At 43.0% G+C, this 17,848-nt stretch overlaps 1 protein-coding gene across 2 annotated transcripts; it reads left to right on the top strand.

Annotated features, from left to right (window-relative positions):
• Positions 1-636: 636 nt before the first annotated feature.
• Positions 637-15,742, top strand: tcirg1a (T cell immune regulator 1, ATPase H+ transporting V0 subunit a3a). 2 transcript variants are annotated; one of them, XM_076293928.1, is made up of 21 exons: positions 637-751; positions 1,938-2,060; positions 2,153-2,231; positions 2,334-2,482; positions 3,605-3,700; positions 3,819-3,886; positions 4,712-4,838; positions 5,133-5,215; positions 5,320-5,413; positions 5,891-6,103; positions 7,503-7,653; positions 7,853-7,992; positions 8,750-8,907; positions 11,064-11,154; positions 11,291-11,409; positions 11,769-11,982; positions 12,289-12,402; positions 12,622-12,702; positions 13,575-13,695; positions 14,558-14,729; positions 15,367-15,742. In XM_076293928.1, exons 2-21 carry the CDS (start codon positions 1,944-1,946, stop codon positions 15,443-15,445), a joined length of 2,466 nt encoding a protein of 821 aa, XP_076150043.1. In that variant the 5' UTR covers positions 637-751; positions 1,938-1,943; the 3' UTR covers positions 15,446-15,742. The 2 variants fall into 2 exon arrangements, with proteins under 2 accessions (XP_076150043.1, XP_076150042.1); XM_076293927.1 differs by having other exon boundaries at positions 12,616-12,702.
• Positions 15,743-17,848: the final 2,106 nt, after the last annotated feature.

The raw sequence follows: 17,848 nt of genomic DNA, 5'->3' as shown, positions 1-17,848 counted from the left end.
TTTTTGTGTTTTGAATTAACTTTTGTGAGTTATCAAAAAACGTTCCACTTGGAAATTACCCATTTCTTTTTCTATTTGGCCAAACTAACTAGATGTTTTTTTTTTTCTTCCCATTAACCTGATTTTGTTGTTGTTAGCCTAATTAAAGCAAAATGTGTCTGGCCCACCTGCCAATCCCTTGCTGTTGGTCCACTTCTGGCTTGGTGGCCCAAGAATGGCCCACAAAGAATTAGCTCTGGCCCAGGTGTGGCCCACACAGTATAGGCCTAATGACTCTTATTTCTGTTGGCCCAGGTGTGGCCCACACACAGTAAAAGTAGTTGAGTGTCGAAGCTGAGTTGAGTGTTGGCTGGGTTGTGTCCCAATTGTCCCCACTTGACCAAAATAGGACATTTGACTTATAATAAAACTACTGTCATGCACTGATCAGGAATGTGTTCCACTACACTGCTTAGACTTAAATTGTGTTATAATAAAATAATTACAATATTCCTTACGAAAACATTAAACCATAAAGCCGACACATCACGTGGAATCAGTAGCTTGAGATGCAGATATGGATCACTAGAGTTCCCAAACTGGTTTAACTTCGTTAGATGCGGCTCTCTGTAGTCCTTTGTTTACATGAGCACGGGGCGCATTTTATGTAGGCTCATGGGCTGGCCTTAGCAGACGCCAGTGGGAGATGGTGAAAATAAGGTTCTAACGTGCTTCAAAGTACCGGCTGAATTCACACGGCTCATATTACACGGTAGGCGTGTGGGTTATGATTTCCATGTTTGATTTAAACGGTATGCTGTATAGTTTGCTTTATATGGTCTAAGCTAATGCTAGCTTGTAGGTAACTGACGTGATATCTGCCTGTCATGTAACGTTTCTATCAAGAAGATGAAGTGAAGCATTGGCTATTGCTCGTTGTTTCGTTTGAATAGCCTATAGCTTGCTTGATGCCTTGTTTGACAAATGCATGATAACATCAGTTGGATCCTAACTAGCATAATCAACAGAGTTGAGATATTGGGCGTCCTTGCGGTGCGACATGTTATGCATATGTAGCATACAAGCTATAACATACCGGTAGTATTTAGCTTTCAGAAGTAACGTTACCTTCTGGGCTAGCCGGCATTCCTCTTACAAAAAAGGCTTGTTTACCAGCTGTGTGTGAGGCCGCTTTAATGAAGATAAACTAAACGTAGATTATATTCGTGACAATTGACTAGCTACACGGTGCTGAAGTAGATTTCAACGCTAAGTTAGTTCACAAGAGAACATCGCAGCATGGTCGTCAAACATCAGACTCGTCACATTGAACAAGTTGTGCAAGATGCACAAGATGCTGAGGATGCTAAGTTGGCCAAACAGTAATGAGGAATGAAGATTTCTTCACGCATAGGTTATCTCCATACAAACCTCTACTTTCATTCACACTTGGGGGAATCTGTAAAGTCCTGTCAGTGGTTGTTGCAAACTTGGCATTCTCTCTCATCTGACTCTGATTAAATCTAGTCTCTTCCCTCTGTCACATGTGTCTGTCTCACCACTCCGAAAACTCAATAACACATAACTGCAGGGTTGTCACATGAGAAATAAACTTGGGCTGCCTGCCTCATGGTGGTGGTAACATCTTTTCAGCTCTTTATGAAGTTCTGTGCAGTTTACTGTCATTGTTTTTGGATTTTATTTAGCACTCTATGAGGAGGGTCTTTGCTCACAATCAGTAGCCTAGTCTATAGAGACTTTATAGTGGCTTCTCCAAAAGTGCATTAACAAGCCATGCAGACTTTGCAAAAACTGTACCAAGCTACAAAGACATGTCATTGCACTGTAATTGCATTAAACACCTTCATATCCGAGTATGACTTCTACCTTTGAGCCCTAAAATTGTTCTGTAAGAAGACAAATTAATTCCCCCCCCATCCACCCTTTTGATTTGTCAGGCCACCATGGGTGCTCTTTTCCGGAGTGAAGAGGTTTGTCTAGTTCAGCTCTTCCTTCAGTCAGGAGCAGCATACAACTGTGTCAGCGAACTTGGAGAGCTGGGACTGGTTGAATTTAGAGACGTGAGCATTTCCACCTCTTTTGGTTGCAACTGTTCATCATGACATTGTGTGATGGGAATCCTTTTTTAATCATTGACTCCTTTGTCTTACAGTTGAATCCAAATGTCAACGCTTTTCAGCGGAAGTTTGTTAATGAAGTAAGAAGATGTGAGGAGATGGAGAAAACTTTTTGTAAGCTCATATTACACTATTTGACGCTGCAGTACATTATAACATACAGTAGATAGGGGACAACTAGTACATACTCTTTTTCATTGCCTCTTGTTCCGTCAGCGTTTCTGGAGCAGGAGATCAGCCGTTCTCTGTGCCCACCTCTGACGGGTCCTCTACCCATACCGAGCCCGGTGCCCTCGGCCCCACAGCCCCGAGAGCTGCTGGCCATTGAGGAGGAGAGTGAGCGACTGGCCAGAGAGCTGAGAGAGGTGTAGATCTGTGTGTGTGTGCGTGTGTGTGTGTGTGTCTGTGTGTGTGCTGGGTATGTGTGTGGTTGTGTGTGTGTGTGTGTGTGTGTGTGTGCGTGCGTGTGTGTGTGTGTGTGTGTGTGTGTGTGTGCTGGGTATGTGTGTGGTTGTGTGTGTGTGTGTTTGTGTATGTGTGTGTGTGTTTGCTGGGCGTGTGTGTGGTTGTGCTTGTAGCCCTTCTACATGCCCACTGGACCCTATTCCTACCAACCTACTCCAAGATAAACCTCCCACCATCACTCCTCTGTACTGTAGACATTACTGTACTGTAAACATTATTTTAACGCTGTAGCTGTAGCTGTAGCCCTGTAGTTTAAAAGTTTAAATCTTAAAATGCTTAAATGTTAATTGCTTAAATTGTATTATATTGCTGTAGTGTAGCTCAAATGCTTAATGTTAGATGTTAATAGCCTAAATCTTATTCCATTGCTATAAGTCGCTTTGGACAAATGCGTCCGCCAAATTTGTAGATGTAAAATGTAAGTGTAAATGTATGTGGGTCTGTGCTGTGTATGTGTGTGGGTGTGCGTGTAAGAGAAAGGTGTAGCCTTTGTGTATGTGCTGTGTATCTGTGTGGGTGTGCGTGTAAGAGAAAGGTGTAGCCTTTGTGTATGTGCTGTGTGTGGGTGTGCGTGTAAGAGAAAGGTGTAGCCTTTGTGTATGTGGTGTGTGTGGGTGTGCGTGTAAGAGAAAGGTGTAGCCTTTGTGTATGTGGTGTGTATGTGTGTGGGTGTGCGTGTATGTGCAGCAGTGTTTCACAAATAGGAGTTTGGAACCTTTTTGTGGAATATCTTGAGACTGTACAATTTTTTTGACCATTTTAAGCTTGTTAGACTTTGTAGCTTTTGATTAATCAGGTCCATATGGGACTCATTACTCATATCTGAGGAAACATTAAAGACTTGTACCATACTGAGGGTATAACAGATGAATTTAGATTAATTAAGACACATTTTATTATTATTATTGTTATTATTATTATTATTAATCATAATAATATTATTGGAGAGAAGCATATGCCATTTGGATTTGATTTGGTTAGATGCAATAATGTCCAGGTTTTGACTTGATTTCTTTGCTTAGGTGTCCAGGAACAGAGATAGCCTGAGGAACCAGCTGACTCAGCTCAGCCAATACAGAGGCGTGTTGATCCAAACTCACTCCCTCACAGCTTCACAGGTGAAGCAGCAGACCACAGGCACCCAACCAGCATATTAACTCAGAATTTCTATTGCGGCCATCTTTGGTTTGATGTTTTCCAGTGATTGATGTTTCCTTATTTCTTATTTCCCATAAGGGTCCCCCGCCTCCTACAACGGTAGAAACAGCTTCGCTATTGGATAACAGACAAGACGTCAGACTGAGGTAGCAAGAATGTCTTTGGATGTTTGAATGTTTTGAATGTTTTGAAAATGATCAAAGATGGTTGTATTTCTTTCGTTATAAGCAATGCTCAAGCACTGGATCGTTCTCTCACCATTCCCACCTCCTAACTCTTATGTCGGAAACTCTCAGTCACATCTCTGTTCTCTGGAACCTTCTCTGGTGTCTAGAAATATACCTTATCCACAGTTGGAGCACATATGCATTAATTGACACACCAAAGCAGATCAAATTTGGTTTGGCCTACTTTCATGGAATCAGTCATGAACATGATCCAACCTCCTTGTGGTGAAGTCGGACGCAGCTTTGTCGTTGCAAGTGCAGAAACTGGACTATTACTACAAAATTGTGAGGCAAAAGGAAAAGAGACACCACTTGACATTTACAACATAGTTATGAATATGCTGCACTAAGTTAAGTGTACTTTCATTGCTTTAATTTCTCGTAAGCAGTCCACAGTACCATCTATCAGAAAAGCAACAGAGTGAAGGAAATGGGACCAGCGCACACAGTTTTGTGTGTTGTCTCTAGTGTTAACATATTGTGTTGTTTAATCTCTGTGTTGTGTTCGAGCATGTAAGTGAAGATGTTTGCTTTTGTGTTAAGGCTGGCATTTTGCCGTGCATTGATGTCCTACCTCAGTAAACCTTATAAGACAGAATACTCCGCCAATTTTTGATGGTTGAGCAATGCATAGAAGTCAGAGAAATTCAACCACTGTTTGCCTAATATTCATTTAACACACACTGTAAGTAGAAGCAGAGTGAGGAATGAAGATGTGGTTAAGTGTCCTGCTTTGCTTCCTAGTTTTGTGGCTGGAGTGGTTCACCCGTGGAAGGTACCCTCTTTTGAACGGCTGCTGTGGCGGGCCTGTCGAGGTTACATCATTGTGGACTTCTGGGAGATGGATGAGAGACTGGAGATATCTGACACTGTAAGACGATGTCATGCATTTAAGACTTGTCGGCTTTTTTAAAGTAAAAAATGACCAGACTAACACGTTCAACACCTTAGTATATTCTCCACTGGGTGCTCAATCCTCCTGAGCGTCAAATAAACTTTAGAAATTAATTATAGCACTCACAGTTCTTTCTTTAAAAGCACTCTGAGTGCTATCCTTTATTTCTTAAGTTTATTTTAAAGTAAAAAATTACAAATTTGCCTCAACCTGTTAATGACTATGCAGTGAATTACTGATCATAGTTTCTCTTCTGTGTAAAAATCACAGGGCGAGACGGTTCAGTGGACAGTATTCCTCATCTCGTACTGGGGCGACCAGATTGGCCAGAAGGTCAAAAAGATATGTGACTGGTGCGTTTGTTGTGGATACATCTTTCCTGTCAAAGAGTAGAAAAGTTAAAATATGCTAATGATAAGCTCGTAACAGATGTTTCCCCCCTGTTTCTGTCCCTTAGTTTTCACACGCACACGTTTGCCTATCCAGAAAGCACAGCTGAGAAGGAGGAGATTCTACATGGACTTCAAGGCAGAATACTGGATATCAGAACGGTGAGAGACAGGAAGGAAAGATGAGAACAGAGAGGAAAAATGGCAAATGGGCATCATTTTCAGATGTGACATTGGTATTACCGTACTTGATATAAACACTGAATGTGAAATAATCAAAAATCAATGAGTAGGTTCGTTGATTTGAAGACATTTTTTTGTCTTCAATCTCCTGTTATGTCTCAATTATGTCTCCTGTTATGTCTCACTGAACATGTTTTTCTTTTTGTCTTTCTCCTCCTGTGCTCTCTCTGCTTTGATGCATTTGTCTCTTTCATGCCACACATGGCATCATCTCAGTATCTATGAGAAATATTAGCAATGTTTCTCTCAGGATTGATCAGAAATACTCGTAATGTTTTTCCTGGTCACACTAATTCCTCTTTCTTCTCTCTCTCTCTGTCTCTCTCTCCTGGCCTCCAACTCCGCCACTCTGCCCACCGTCTCTTCCTCTTCCTCGGCCTGCGTCTCCCTCTGCAGGTGCTGTCCCAGACAGAGAATTACCTGCAGCAGTTGCTGGCCCGGGCGCTGGCCGAGCTGCCGCGCTGGCGTGTGCGCGTGGGGAAGTGCAAGGCCGTGCAGACGGTGCTCAACCTCTGCAGTCCGTCCGTCACCGACAAGTGCCTGATCGCCGAGGCCTGGTGCCCCGTCAGGAAGCTGCTGCTGCTGCAGAGTGCGCTCATCGAGGGCACGGTAAGACAAGGAAGGAGGAAGAAGAGATAGCGGTAGGGGGAGTGGGGGCGGACAGACAGGGGGCCAGGAGGGATGGAACACACAGGACACTGAGATGACACTGGGATGACGGCAGACGAGCCCTCTACAAGGGAGAAGAGAGAGAAGAAAACAAGAAGCTCAATCACCACCTCAGACATGTGGAGGTTTGGTGTAAAACTAGCTAGTTTACTAGGCATGCAGGAGCCTAGCAGACACCAGCAGCATAACTACGGTACATAGTGCACATTTTTAATGCTAGTGTGGGAACAACGCATGTATTTATCAGGGTTCCCACGGGTCATTGGACTTCTGGAATATCATGGAATTTTAATAAAGTCTATTCCAGACAGGGAAAGTCAGGGAATTTGGTGATTTTTGGGGCAAAGTTAGGGAATATCAGGGAGTTTTGTTGTAGCAGTTTACAATCTACTTGCCAAAATACATTAATGCAAATGTATTTTCAGGCAGCATTGATGTTTATCAGGATAATTATTAGCCTTTACCATTATTGGCTGCTTGAGTGGGTGTGGTTAGCCCTACGTTGTTTTTTTTATGCCTATTTATTAATTTCCAGCTCTTAAAAAGTCAACAACTCTAATCAGGGAATATCAGGGACTTTTGTAATAAAATGTATTTGCCAATATACATTAACCTATTAATGACTAACAACTAAAAATAATTGTTTAAGGAAAAGGACCACCGTTTAAGTTCTATAAGAGACAGCAACTTGATATTTGGTGTGAGACCTCTTGGGACAACTCATGTCTTTGTCAGGTACATCGACACAAAAAAGCCACATATTTTTACCGATTTTAAATGTCAACTTATTTGTGCTTTGCTTAGCTTGTACTTTAAAAGAAAGTGCTAAAGGAAACTTCCGCTATGGACATTAATGGGTTAATACATATCTATTCCCAGACAGAATTGATGTTTATTAGAGTTATTAGCTTTTTCCATTACTGGATGCTTGAGTGGTTGTGGTTAGCCCTGCTTTGTTTTTTCAGTGCCCATTTATTCATTTCCCGCTCAAAGATTCTAGAATGCTATGTGGCTGCTCTGAAATCTTTGGTCAATTAAGTAATTTTTATGTACCATTACAGTTGGTCATGGAAATTCAGTTATTTTGTCAGGGAAAGTCATGGAATTTTACATTGGAAGATAAACACTAAAAACATCAGAAAGTAGCAAATTATTTCATAGTGTTACTTCTATTATGACTTGTTCGCCATAAAATACAGTGTAGATATTCTGCCTTGCAGACGGTAATCGGTAGGACCCATCCATGTACTTTTTTTGATCTCATGACCCACTGACAGTGTACTTCAACCCCCCCCCCCCCCCCTCATTTCCCTCACTCTCTCTCTCATCTCTCCCTCAGAGGAAGAGTGGCAGTGGAGTAGATTCATTCTACAATCGGCTTCCTGCCCCCACCTCCCCGCCTACTCTCTTCAACACCAACTCCTTCACTGCCGGCTTTCAGAGCTTAGTGGATGCTTATGGGATAGCCAGCTATAGGGAAGTCAACCCAGGTAACACGCTCATATAACCACATTATCCACTGTGCTTACTGCACTGTCAATAGGACACATAGCACTGCCTGGAAGTTTATCATTTTTCAGAAGGTGTTGGAGATTTATCACTTATTAGAGGTGTTAAACACATACCAATCTCTCTCTCTCTCTCTCTCTCCATCTGTGTGTGTGTGTGTGGTTTCTTTCCCTCCTCCAGCCGTGTACACCATCATCACCTTCCCTTTTCTGTTTGCGGTGATGTTTGGGGACGTGGGCCACGGTTTCCTCATGACGGTGGCAGCCCTGTGGATGGTTCTGGAGGAGAGGGACCCCAAACTAAGGAACAACTCCAATGAGGTGAGGACACAGTCAGCTTTCACTTTTCACCTCACTTCTTCCATGGACACTATAATGGCCCTTCCAATGGAGGCAATATGGATTATGAAAGATGAGATAAGAATCATTGAACCCAGCTGTGTATTTGGGGACTAGAAACACTCTGTAGGCTTCCAGTTTTACTAGGGGTGTTACTAATAAACATTTGTCCAAATTACCACTATGTGGAAATCAAATCAGTCACATGACAATTTTAAGCTCTTTAAGCAACTTTATGTTCACTTCTCCATTAGTTTATCAATGTTATTATTTCTGATTAATCAGATCCAAGTGTGCTGTCTTTTCTGACCTGCTTGACAACAGGCATGCTTTTGTGGTTGGATCTCAAATTGAAAGAGCTTTCTCTCTGTATCACCTCAGCTCTCTGTGTCAGCACTAAGATTGGCAGTCTAAAGCATTTGGTGTGACAAGCTCATCTGGGTAGCACCCAGCTACACTGTGCGGCTGATTATATTTGGCAGTGTGTAAATAAATAAAAACAAAAACACAGCTTACTTCATCATACCATACAACCCCTTTCACATGAAGCTCAAATTCTTACTGTTCACACTCCATCAAAAACACAATGGAATACCTCCCCATCAAGCTCAGGGGAAGGACAGCTCAGCTGACTGATGTCAATGCCTGTGCCTGACTGTAAGGTCTCTCTCCAAGCAGTGCCACTGAGATCATGTCTACCTTGTGCGTGTGCGTGCGTGCGTGTGTGTGTGCGTGTCAGATCTGGAAGATGCTGTTTGGAGGACGCTATCTGATCCTACTGATGGGGCTCTTCTCCATGTACACGGGTGCCATCTACAACGAGTGCTTCAGCAAAGGCCTCAGCCCCTTCCCCTCTGGGTGGCACCTGCAGCCCATGATCCAGCACTACAACTGGAGGTACAATCTCGCTCGCTCTCTCTCTTTCACACACACACACACAAACACACATATAATCTTGTGTGTGTGTGTGTGTGTGTGTGTGTGTCCACTTGCATAACGTACACTACTGGTCCAATTTGCTACAGACTTTCAGACGTAGCCATATAGGTCACCATATCTCAGTCCTCCTGCATGATTATTATGACCGCCGCGCAGCGAAGCGGCGGTCATATAGGTTTAGTCAGATTTTTTTTCTTTTCTTTTTTTCTTTTTCGCATGTCCAAATTTCCGTCAAGGATTCCCGGGACACTGAAAGACCGGGGTACACGAAACTTGGTGGGCATGTAACCCCACATGGATAGCATGGAACCATCGTTTTTCATTTTGATCTGTAGCCCCCCCGCTGTACTGGACCCCCCGAAAGGAGGGTAGGGCAGACACAGTTTTCTGTGAATATCTTGAGAACCGTAGGGCCTAGGATGACCAATTTTTTCCATATGTTTGCCTCCAGGGATCATGTTAACCCATTCCATGTGCACACATGTGCACAAACAGATACACACACACACACATACATTCACAGTAATCATACGTATGACACATACTCACACAGTAGACATATGTACGCATGCATGCACATGCACAAACACACATACGCAGGTAAACACACAAGCACGCACACACACACACACACACACACACACACACACACACATAAACATAAACATGTACACGCACACATGCACACAATTCAAGAATTTCTCAGAATTATGAACAGGCAAGATGGGGGTGGGGTTGTATAAAATGAATTTTACATGTGAAATCTATGAACTAATCATGTTTTGGTACTTGTTGTCTAGCAGATACCAGTGAGAATTGAGTGTGGATAATGCAATTTAGTGAGACAGTTAGAATCATATATGCCTTTCAGCGTGATTTATTTTTGTGGAAAAAATGCTGGACTGGGCGGCGGTCATATTTTGTACCGCTCGGCGGTACATCTAGTTTAGATACAGATCAGGATCCAGATTTTGCAGAAATACAGAAAAGTATTTGGTGGCACCCTAGACTCACGTCATGGCACTGACTTTGGGAAAACCTTCCCTAGAGGGCACATGGAAAGGAAGACTGTAGGGCACCACATCTCATTTTTACTGGATTTGGTCCTTTCCATTGCAAGGGCACCTATCACATTTCCCTAGACTGATTCAAGTAGGGACACCCTTTAATTTACTGCATAAGATTTTATCCACTAGAGGAACACCTACGTTGGGACTCTGCTTTTAGTACAATATACAATACACAATATATATACTGTATTCCACTGCATTCTGTACTGGAAATGACTTTGGAACACTGTCATGTAGGGGCAGCATAGAGAGCACTCCCAAATGGTACCCTTTTCCACTGGAAGGGCACACATGTGACCCTGCAAGGCGAAACCAGTCGCTTTGGTAAAATTTACAAAATTAAGTTATTGTGCTCACATGAACGACCATAAACTAAGCTTTCCAGCGATATGTATATCGAGGGTATTGCAAAAAGTATGTCTAAGATAACCGCATCCAAAGTTGCCATGGTTCTCCTGTCACGATACCCCAGAAGAGTAGAAACTCTTTTTTTAAGTAAATTGTCACGTGCGATAGTGTGAGGGCACAGCTATTATTAGCCTTAAGGTAGCGTGACTTTGAAGCGGATGACTGACTATGTGCAGTTTCATCAACCGTGCAGTCTTTTTCAGCCCCCTAGTTACTACCTGGGACGGTCATAAGGTGTCACTATAGAATATAATTAATGTACTTAGGGGGAAGTAAGGGGAGAGGAAGTTCTGTGTACATAGATTGTGTATCATTTTAAAATGCGCTACGCCAATGGAAAACTTATCCTGGTCACTAAAATGACGCCAGGATATTTCTAAACGTTCGTGCTTTTGACTGTTCGTGCCCTGAAAGGCAAGTATTTCATATTCATATATATGAACACACACACACACACACACTCTCAAACACACAGCAGGATCTTGATATCCAGCCCTACAACCAGAGGTACAGATCTTTATGGGATGCAGAAACATAACTAAAGGATCAGCCTCACTTCACCCACTTGTAACTTATGAGGCAAGCCCCCTCTGACTGACCTCTCACAGTTAACTCTAACCCATCTATCTCCACCAGTGAGGACACTCTACGGGAGAACCAGTACCTCAGCCTGGACCCCAATGTGACAGGAGTCTTCCAGGGGCCGTATCCGTTTGGCATTGACCCGGTAGGACACGCCTGGCATGCATCATTTGCCCCTTTTCAAAACAGATGGAAAAGTCATGCTTTCGCCAGAGTGCGAAATTTCAGAGAGATTTCAAATACATACATATTCCCTTTTCTCCCTGTCCTTGCTTGCACAGATCTGGAGGTTAGCCAATAACCACCTGACCTTCCTCAATTCCTACAAGATGAAGATGTCTGTCATCATAGGGGTCATCCACATGACCTTTGGAGTGTGCCTGTCATTCTTCAACTACATGTGAGTCGTGCCTCACCTCTGACAGCCTGAAGGCATCAAGGTGTTGAGTCCTTCCTATTGGGTCATAAGCCATACTTTATGTGTTTGGTATACTGACTACCCGATTTGCTGATTACCTGTTCAATTCTGTTGTCCTGACCATACACTGTGAGAATATATTTAGGCCCATCTACTTTCACTGTTATTGTACACCAGCCTGTGTGATTTCTCATTAGATTATGAACACTTTCAGGTCCACAAAACAGATGGGTTTTTTGCTCATTACCACAGGCTGTTTTTTCTCCCCTGGCTTCTGTCCTGACCTTGTGTGTTCACTCTGCCTGCTGTTCTCGTGTCCCCCCTCCTCTCCCCCCGGTCAGACACTTTGGCCAGCTGAGCAGCGTGCTCCTGGTGCTGCTGCCCGAGCTCGTCTTCATGCTCAGCCTCTTCGGCTACCTGGTCTTCATGGTCATCTTCAAGTGGGTCGCCTTCGGGCCGTGGGACTCGGACCGGGCCCCCAGCATTCTCATCCACTTCATAGACATGTTCCTGTTCGCTCAGAACCCGGACAACCCGCCACTCTACCCCGGGCAGGTGAGACAAACCAATAAGACTCCCCTTGAACAGAGAGAAAAGACAGATATAGAGGGGGGGGAAACACTGACAGAATCAGCAGTGGAATCAGCTCTTTATGGAGAAGCTTTGGAGCCTAACGACCATAAGAGCACCATCAATACAACGTCTCAGTGCTTAAAAGCCAGTCTTCACAGAGACCACTCACTAACACACATAGATCCTGAGAAGCCACTGTGTGTGGTAATAGCTCCAGTGCTGTATAGCGGGTGTCTTTGCTGTTGTCTAAAAGAGGCTCTCGTCTCTGTCCTCTGCACTCTGGACCAGATGATCGTGCAGCGGGTGCTGGTGGTGTTGGCGCTGAGCTCGGTGCCCGTGCTGTTACTGGGCAAACCCCTCCACCTCTACCTCAAGCACAAGAGAAGAGCCCGCAGCAGCACTGTAAGAGCAGTGTGTGTGTGTGTGTGTGTGTGTGTGTGTGTGTGTGTGTGTGTGTGTTTGTGTGTGTGTGTGTGTGTGTGTGTACTGTGGAGAGTGAGAATGTGTCTATTGGTTAAAGACATCATGTTTGTATGTAGTAGGATACATAATAACATTAATGTGTAATAGCTGTATCCACATTGTTGTGATGTGACCCATGTGTTATGACACTAGGGGGAGCAGGCTCCAGTGATGACAGACACCAGCTCCATCAACACCCTGCAGGGAGATCTGGAGGGCGACGGGGGCCGGGAGCCCGCGGTGAGCGAGACTGGGACATGGGTCACAGTGCATCAGCACTACTCAGCTCATAGATATAAATACATAGATAACACATTGTCCATTCAGTTCTATTAGGAGGAATACTGTACGTATTCATATCTATGACTCAGCTCATCTCATCTGCTTATCTTGATCTACCTGTCTGGGTATTTTATGTGTAGTAATATTTGAAATACATGATTTCGGCATCATGTACTGGTGGCCTACTGGTTAGGGCTTCGGGCTTGTAACCGAAAGGTTGCCGGTTCCCCGACCCAGTAGGAAAAATGTGGGTGGGGGAAGTGGTTGAGTACTGCTCTCCCATGCCCACATCTACGGCTGAAGTACCCTTGAGCAAGGCACCTAACCCCTCACTGCTCCCCGAGCGCCACTGTAGCAGGCAGCTCACTGCTCCGGGTTAGTGTGTGCTTCACCTTACTGTGTGTTCACTGTGTGCTGTGTGTGTTTCACTAATTCATGGATTGGGATAAATGCAGTGACCAAATTTCCCTCACGGGATCAAAAGAGTATATATACTTATACTCGTTCAAATTGAATCATTTTAACACGGGCTACAGAAGAAAATATAAAAAGAAAAAGTTCTGCTCAAAACAATGCGTTGCATCACATCCAGTGAGGAAACTAGTTTAAAACAAAGTAATCAACCTGATTTTGTTGTTGTTGACACTGGCCCGCGTCGCATGCAGTTAAGACCTGGTGTGAGAGAGGAAGCCCAGAGTGGAGGAGGACAGCTTGGGTGAGGGTGAGACAGCAAGCAGGGCTGTGGAGCTGAGAAGTGAGACATGCTGTTCACTGTTCCAGTTCAGCATGTGTGTGTGAGTCATGCATTTTCCCCTTCCGTCCCTCTGCAGGAGTTTGATGGGGCCGAGGTGTTCATGCACCAGGCCATCCACACCATAGAGTACTGCCTGGGCTGCATCTCCAACACGGCCTCCTACCTGCGCCTGTGGGCCCTGAGCCTGGCCCACTCCCGTGAGTACACGCACGCACGCACACTAGGGCTGTCACTTTTGTGAAAAAATCCTGTTCGATTTTTGAGACATAAGTGTTCATTGAATCGATTGTAAAATCGATTTTCCATGTCTAAAGACGTTTCCATTTTCAATGGCAAATATAGGCCAATCCACGGACAACTAACAGGCATTAGGACGAACGTAAAGAGGACGCGTGAAGACGCACAAGCCAGCAGTGTTTCTGATGATGTCTTGCATGGAGTGAAGTTTTGTGCAACATTCTCGAAAAACAATTAGCAGAGTGGACTTCCATAACATCAGTGAAAAACATTACTGCAGGCTTCAACATGGCTGTGTTTAATTTTGCGTTCAATAAGAATAATTTCGTTAAATTTCGCGTACGTAGGAACTCACGACTGCACAGTTTGTCAGGTTATTTCCAGGAATAAAGGGTAATCCAGGTAATAAAGTTTTGATTTCCTTGTACTGATGAATCATGTGGAAAACAGCTCAGTCACTCTAATTTAATGGAAAGCATGCAATGCCAGATTTATCGAAAACCCAGTTGTGTCAGGTCTGTTGCTGTTATCAACAATGCTTTTAGGTATCATGTGATATTAGTTGTGTGCGTGGAGAGGTTAGGGTCAGTATCAGGAAGTTTTTCACTTTCTTCAAAAATGAACAAGACTGCCTTCATAGGCATGTGGGCATTGGTCTACATCCAAAAATAATTTTCAACATATCCTCCTACCTACAAACAACAGGTGCAGGACATATACCCACACACAATCAAAAACAGTGTTACTTCGGAGTAAACCAAAACCAGATAGCTACATTTTGTGCATCAGTACCATACATTTGTGTGTGTGTGTGTGTTGCAGAGCTGTCAGAGGTACTGTGGGTGATGGTGATGCGGATCTCGTTGTCATGGCAAGGTTACGTAGGCTCCGTGGTGCTGGCGGTCATCTTCTCCTTCTTCGCCATGCTCACTGTCTCCATTCTCCTCGTCATGGAGGGCCTCTCAGCCTTCCTGCATGCCCTGCGTCTACACTGGTGGGTTTATAGCCTCAACACACACATACAGAGCAACAATGCACACGCACACACACACACACACACACACACACACACACACACACACACACACATTGTAGTAAGATCATCTGCCCTGCATTGTATGTGAAATGAGTCATTCACAGTTCCACCCACCACTCTCCCTTCCAAATGAAAACAATACACCACTCATGAGTCTGGAGAACATCAGTGGCGCTCAGCAGCGGCAGTTTCAAACAACTACAATAGACTGAAAGAACGACATTTGCAGATTTTTGAAGGCAAAATGTAATGCTGTGTTCTGGAATTTACAAATACGTCTGATTGGTTACATTGTCATGCCTGTGAAATGTAGACCTTAACGGTGAGGCCAGTGCTGTTTATACTGGAGCATATGGTGATGGTTAGGTGAATACTACATATCGGAATCCAGTGTACAGTGCCAATGTGCCTTTTTTTTATTAAGCTTTTTTTGTGTGACCATCGAAACAGAAAAATGGATAGTAGAACTGTAGTTATTGTATTAATACAATAGTTAGTTTTCATATTTTTGTCATGAACCTAATGTCACTGATAACTTTGCCATGCTTAACCTTTGCATTTTTGATTTTTTCCCCTCTTTTCTTTTTCCTTTAAGGGTGGAGTTTCAGAATAAGTTCTACAGTGGGACAGGATACAAACTCAACCCCTTCTCATTCAACACGAGCCCAGCTTAGCCTGACTGTAGATGTACTCTATTATGTAACCCTTATGTTTATAGTCTAATAGCACAAAAGTGCTTTATAACTTCATTTTGGAGTTTACTTTGTAATGTATATATCCCTTTTACTGTAACGGGAAACAATGTACAGTATGTAGTATTAACAGTTACTGGTTGGGCAGCTGAGCTCAGGTAATGGTTTTAAAATGTGCAGTGCAAAACAGATTGTCAACATCATCCCAGTACATGCATTGGACTGCACGTTATGTATAAATGACCATCATGAATAGTATTAAAATATCTCTTTTGATTATTTTCAGATTTTCCTGTTTAAAAAAAATCTTGCAGACAGTCTAAGTAGATCTCACAGGCATTGGATTTCTTTCTAAACTGCTCATACTTTTCAGTCAATACTTTGAGTGTAGGTCACACTTACCGTATTAAAGAGAAAAGTATGAGCCATCAATGCATTCATAGAAAAGTCTGAGCAACTTAAAAAAAATCAACACATTGCCTTGGCCACTGCATTTCATGTGTATACTGAGGACCCTGGAGTAACATTATAATGGTGCATGTTTGTGGTTTCTCTGCATCATACTCAGTTGCTTAAAGGAGTCATGCCAGATACTTTCAATTACTTTATAACATTATCTGAGCTTTTGTACAATCGGCAAGGCTTTTTTTTATTGAATAAATGCTTTGGCTCATTTTCTTCTTGATGCTCTAGCTAGCATGCACTGAAAACCTATAGGTAAAAACAGGCTGATTTTGGAGCTGAGCATTTTATATTACATTTTGCATGCACAATTGGCTTCACTCTGACTGACCAACATCTTTAGATGCATCTTCCAGGTGTAGGCCTTTTCTAATATAGACTGGTGCCAAAATCCAGAATTGTGACACCCTCAGGCATTTTTGAGACAAAGTTGGCAACCAGTCTTATTTTGTCAATTTGGGTGTGCTGAATTCAAATCTGCAATATGACAAGCTCTACCTGCCTTCTGGTGACCTCTTGAGGTCATTGAACTTTGGGGCTGTAAGCGTTCCAGCTGAACCCAGTTTCTCAGCTTTATAAGCAATGCAATGTACTAAAATGATGAATTAAGCTAACAAATGGCCTTGTTTAGTCAATATTGGGGTGTTGAATTCACTTTTTCATTTGCAAAACCACATATGACCTCTGATAAACTCAAGGTCATTAAACTTTGCCTATAGGCCTATGCATTTAACGTCATTTTTTTATTTATTTATTGTTTTTATTGTCCCAAAGGGAATATGAACAGACAACAAAACAAATAGACAGGACCAAACAAGACAAAACAAAACATTAACTGCCAGTCCATGTGCATTTCACAATACGCCTGTGCTTTATGACCATTTCCTTTCTACAGCCATTTCAGGCAGGTAATGGAACAGTCCAGTTTAAAATGCCCGGTACATCCCCTAGTCACATTGACACATCTTATTTCAAAGCCAAGAAATTTATTTCCTGCGGCCACCACAGCTGGTCAGCTGCAAGGTTGGGTGTCCCCCAAAAATATGCTGCATAACGGTAGCTCTTGGCAGATACAACCCCAAAACAGAAAAAGTTGGGACGTTGTGTAAAATTCGAATAAAAACAGAATGTGATTATATACAAGTCTCGTAAACCCATATTTAGCAGCAAAAAGGACAGACAACATATTAAATGTTGAAAAGGAAGATTTGGACTATTTCATGGAAAATATGTTAATTTTGAATTTGATGCCAGCAACATGTTTCAAAAAAAGTTGGGACGGGAGCATGTTTACCACTGTGCTGCTTCACCTCTTTATTTAACATTTAATTTCTGTAAGTTTAGGAACTGAGGAGACCAGTTGTTAGAGGTTTGAGAATGAAATGTTGTCCCATTACTCCCCGATATAGAATTTCAGTTGCTCAACAGTATGGGGTATTCTTAGTTGAAACATGAAATTCATGTTTTTCATTCCATTGTGCACCTAATTTGACAATTTGCCATATTAGCACCTGGACTCTTCATCTATGGAGAAATACTGTTTAAATATGTGCAGAATTCATTTTGGCATTGTTTTCCTGAAATATTCTAGCCTGGCTAGCGCCACCACTTCTCAATGAGACGTGGTCTGGGAACCAAACGTTCATTTTCTCGTATTTGAAAAAAAAATGCCCAGATCCGTTTATTGGGTGCCACGGATGTCTATCAAATGCGTCTGTGCATAGCTCATCATCGTCTTGCTTTCCCCCTTGTTCTGTGATTGGTCTCCTATCTCAGGCGAAAATTTGCTCGATGGTCTTCAGGCTGCCTTAGCAGCGTGAATCAAATCGCGCGCAAGGCAGCATGGGAACACCCAGGCTAGAAATATTCAAGGTCTTCCCTGGAAATGACATTGCCTGGGTGGCAGTTTATATTGCTCAAAAC

Source organism: Alosa pseudoharengus, unplaced genomic scaffold, assembly GCF_046254945.1.
Source record: "Alosa pseudoharengus isolate Yale_2024_CS ecotype anadromous, Long Island Sound unplaced genomic scaffold, YU_APseudo_1.1 YU_APseudo_1.1_scf_2, whole genome shotgun sequence".
NCBI lineage: Eukaryota > Metazoa > Chordata > Actinopteri > Clupeiformes > Clupeidae > Alosa > Alosa pseudoharengus.
The sequence above is the reverse complement of the archived record's forward strand: the minus strand, read 5'-3'. Positions and strand labels throughout refer to the sequence as shown.

What these genes read in the sequence shown, in the direction of transcription:
- tcirg1a (XM_076293927.1), top strand. Translation starts at nt 1,944, where the DNA reads ATGGGTGCTCTTTTCCGGAGTGAAGAGGTTTGTCTAGTTCAGCTCTTC. An exon ending in GAATACTGGATATCAGAACG is followed by an intron (nt 5,414 to 5,890) that starts GTGAGAGACAGG and finishes CTCCCTCTGCAG; the next exon opens with GTGCTGTCCCAGACAGAGAA. An exon ending in ATCCAGCACTACAACTGGAG is followed by an intron (nt 8,908 to 11,063) that starts GTACAATCTCGC and finishes TATCTCCACCAG; the next exon opens with TGAGGACACTCTACGGGAGA.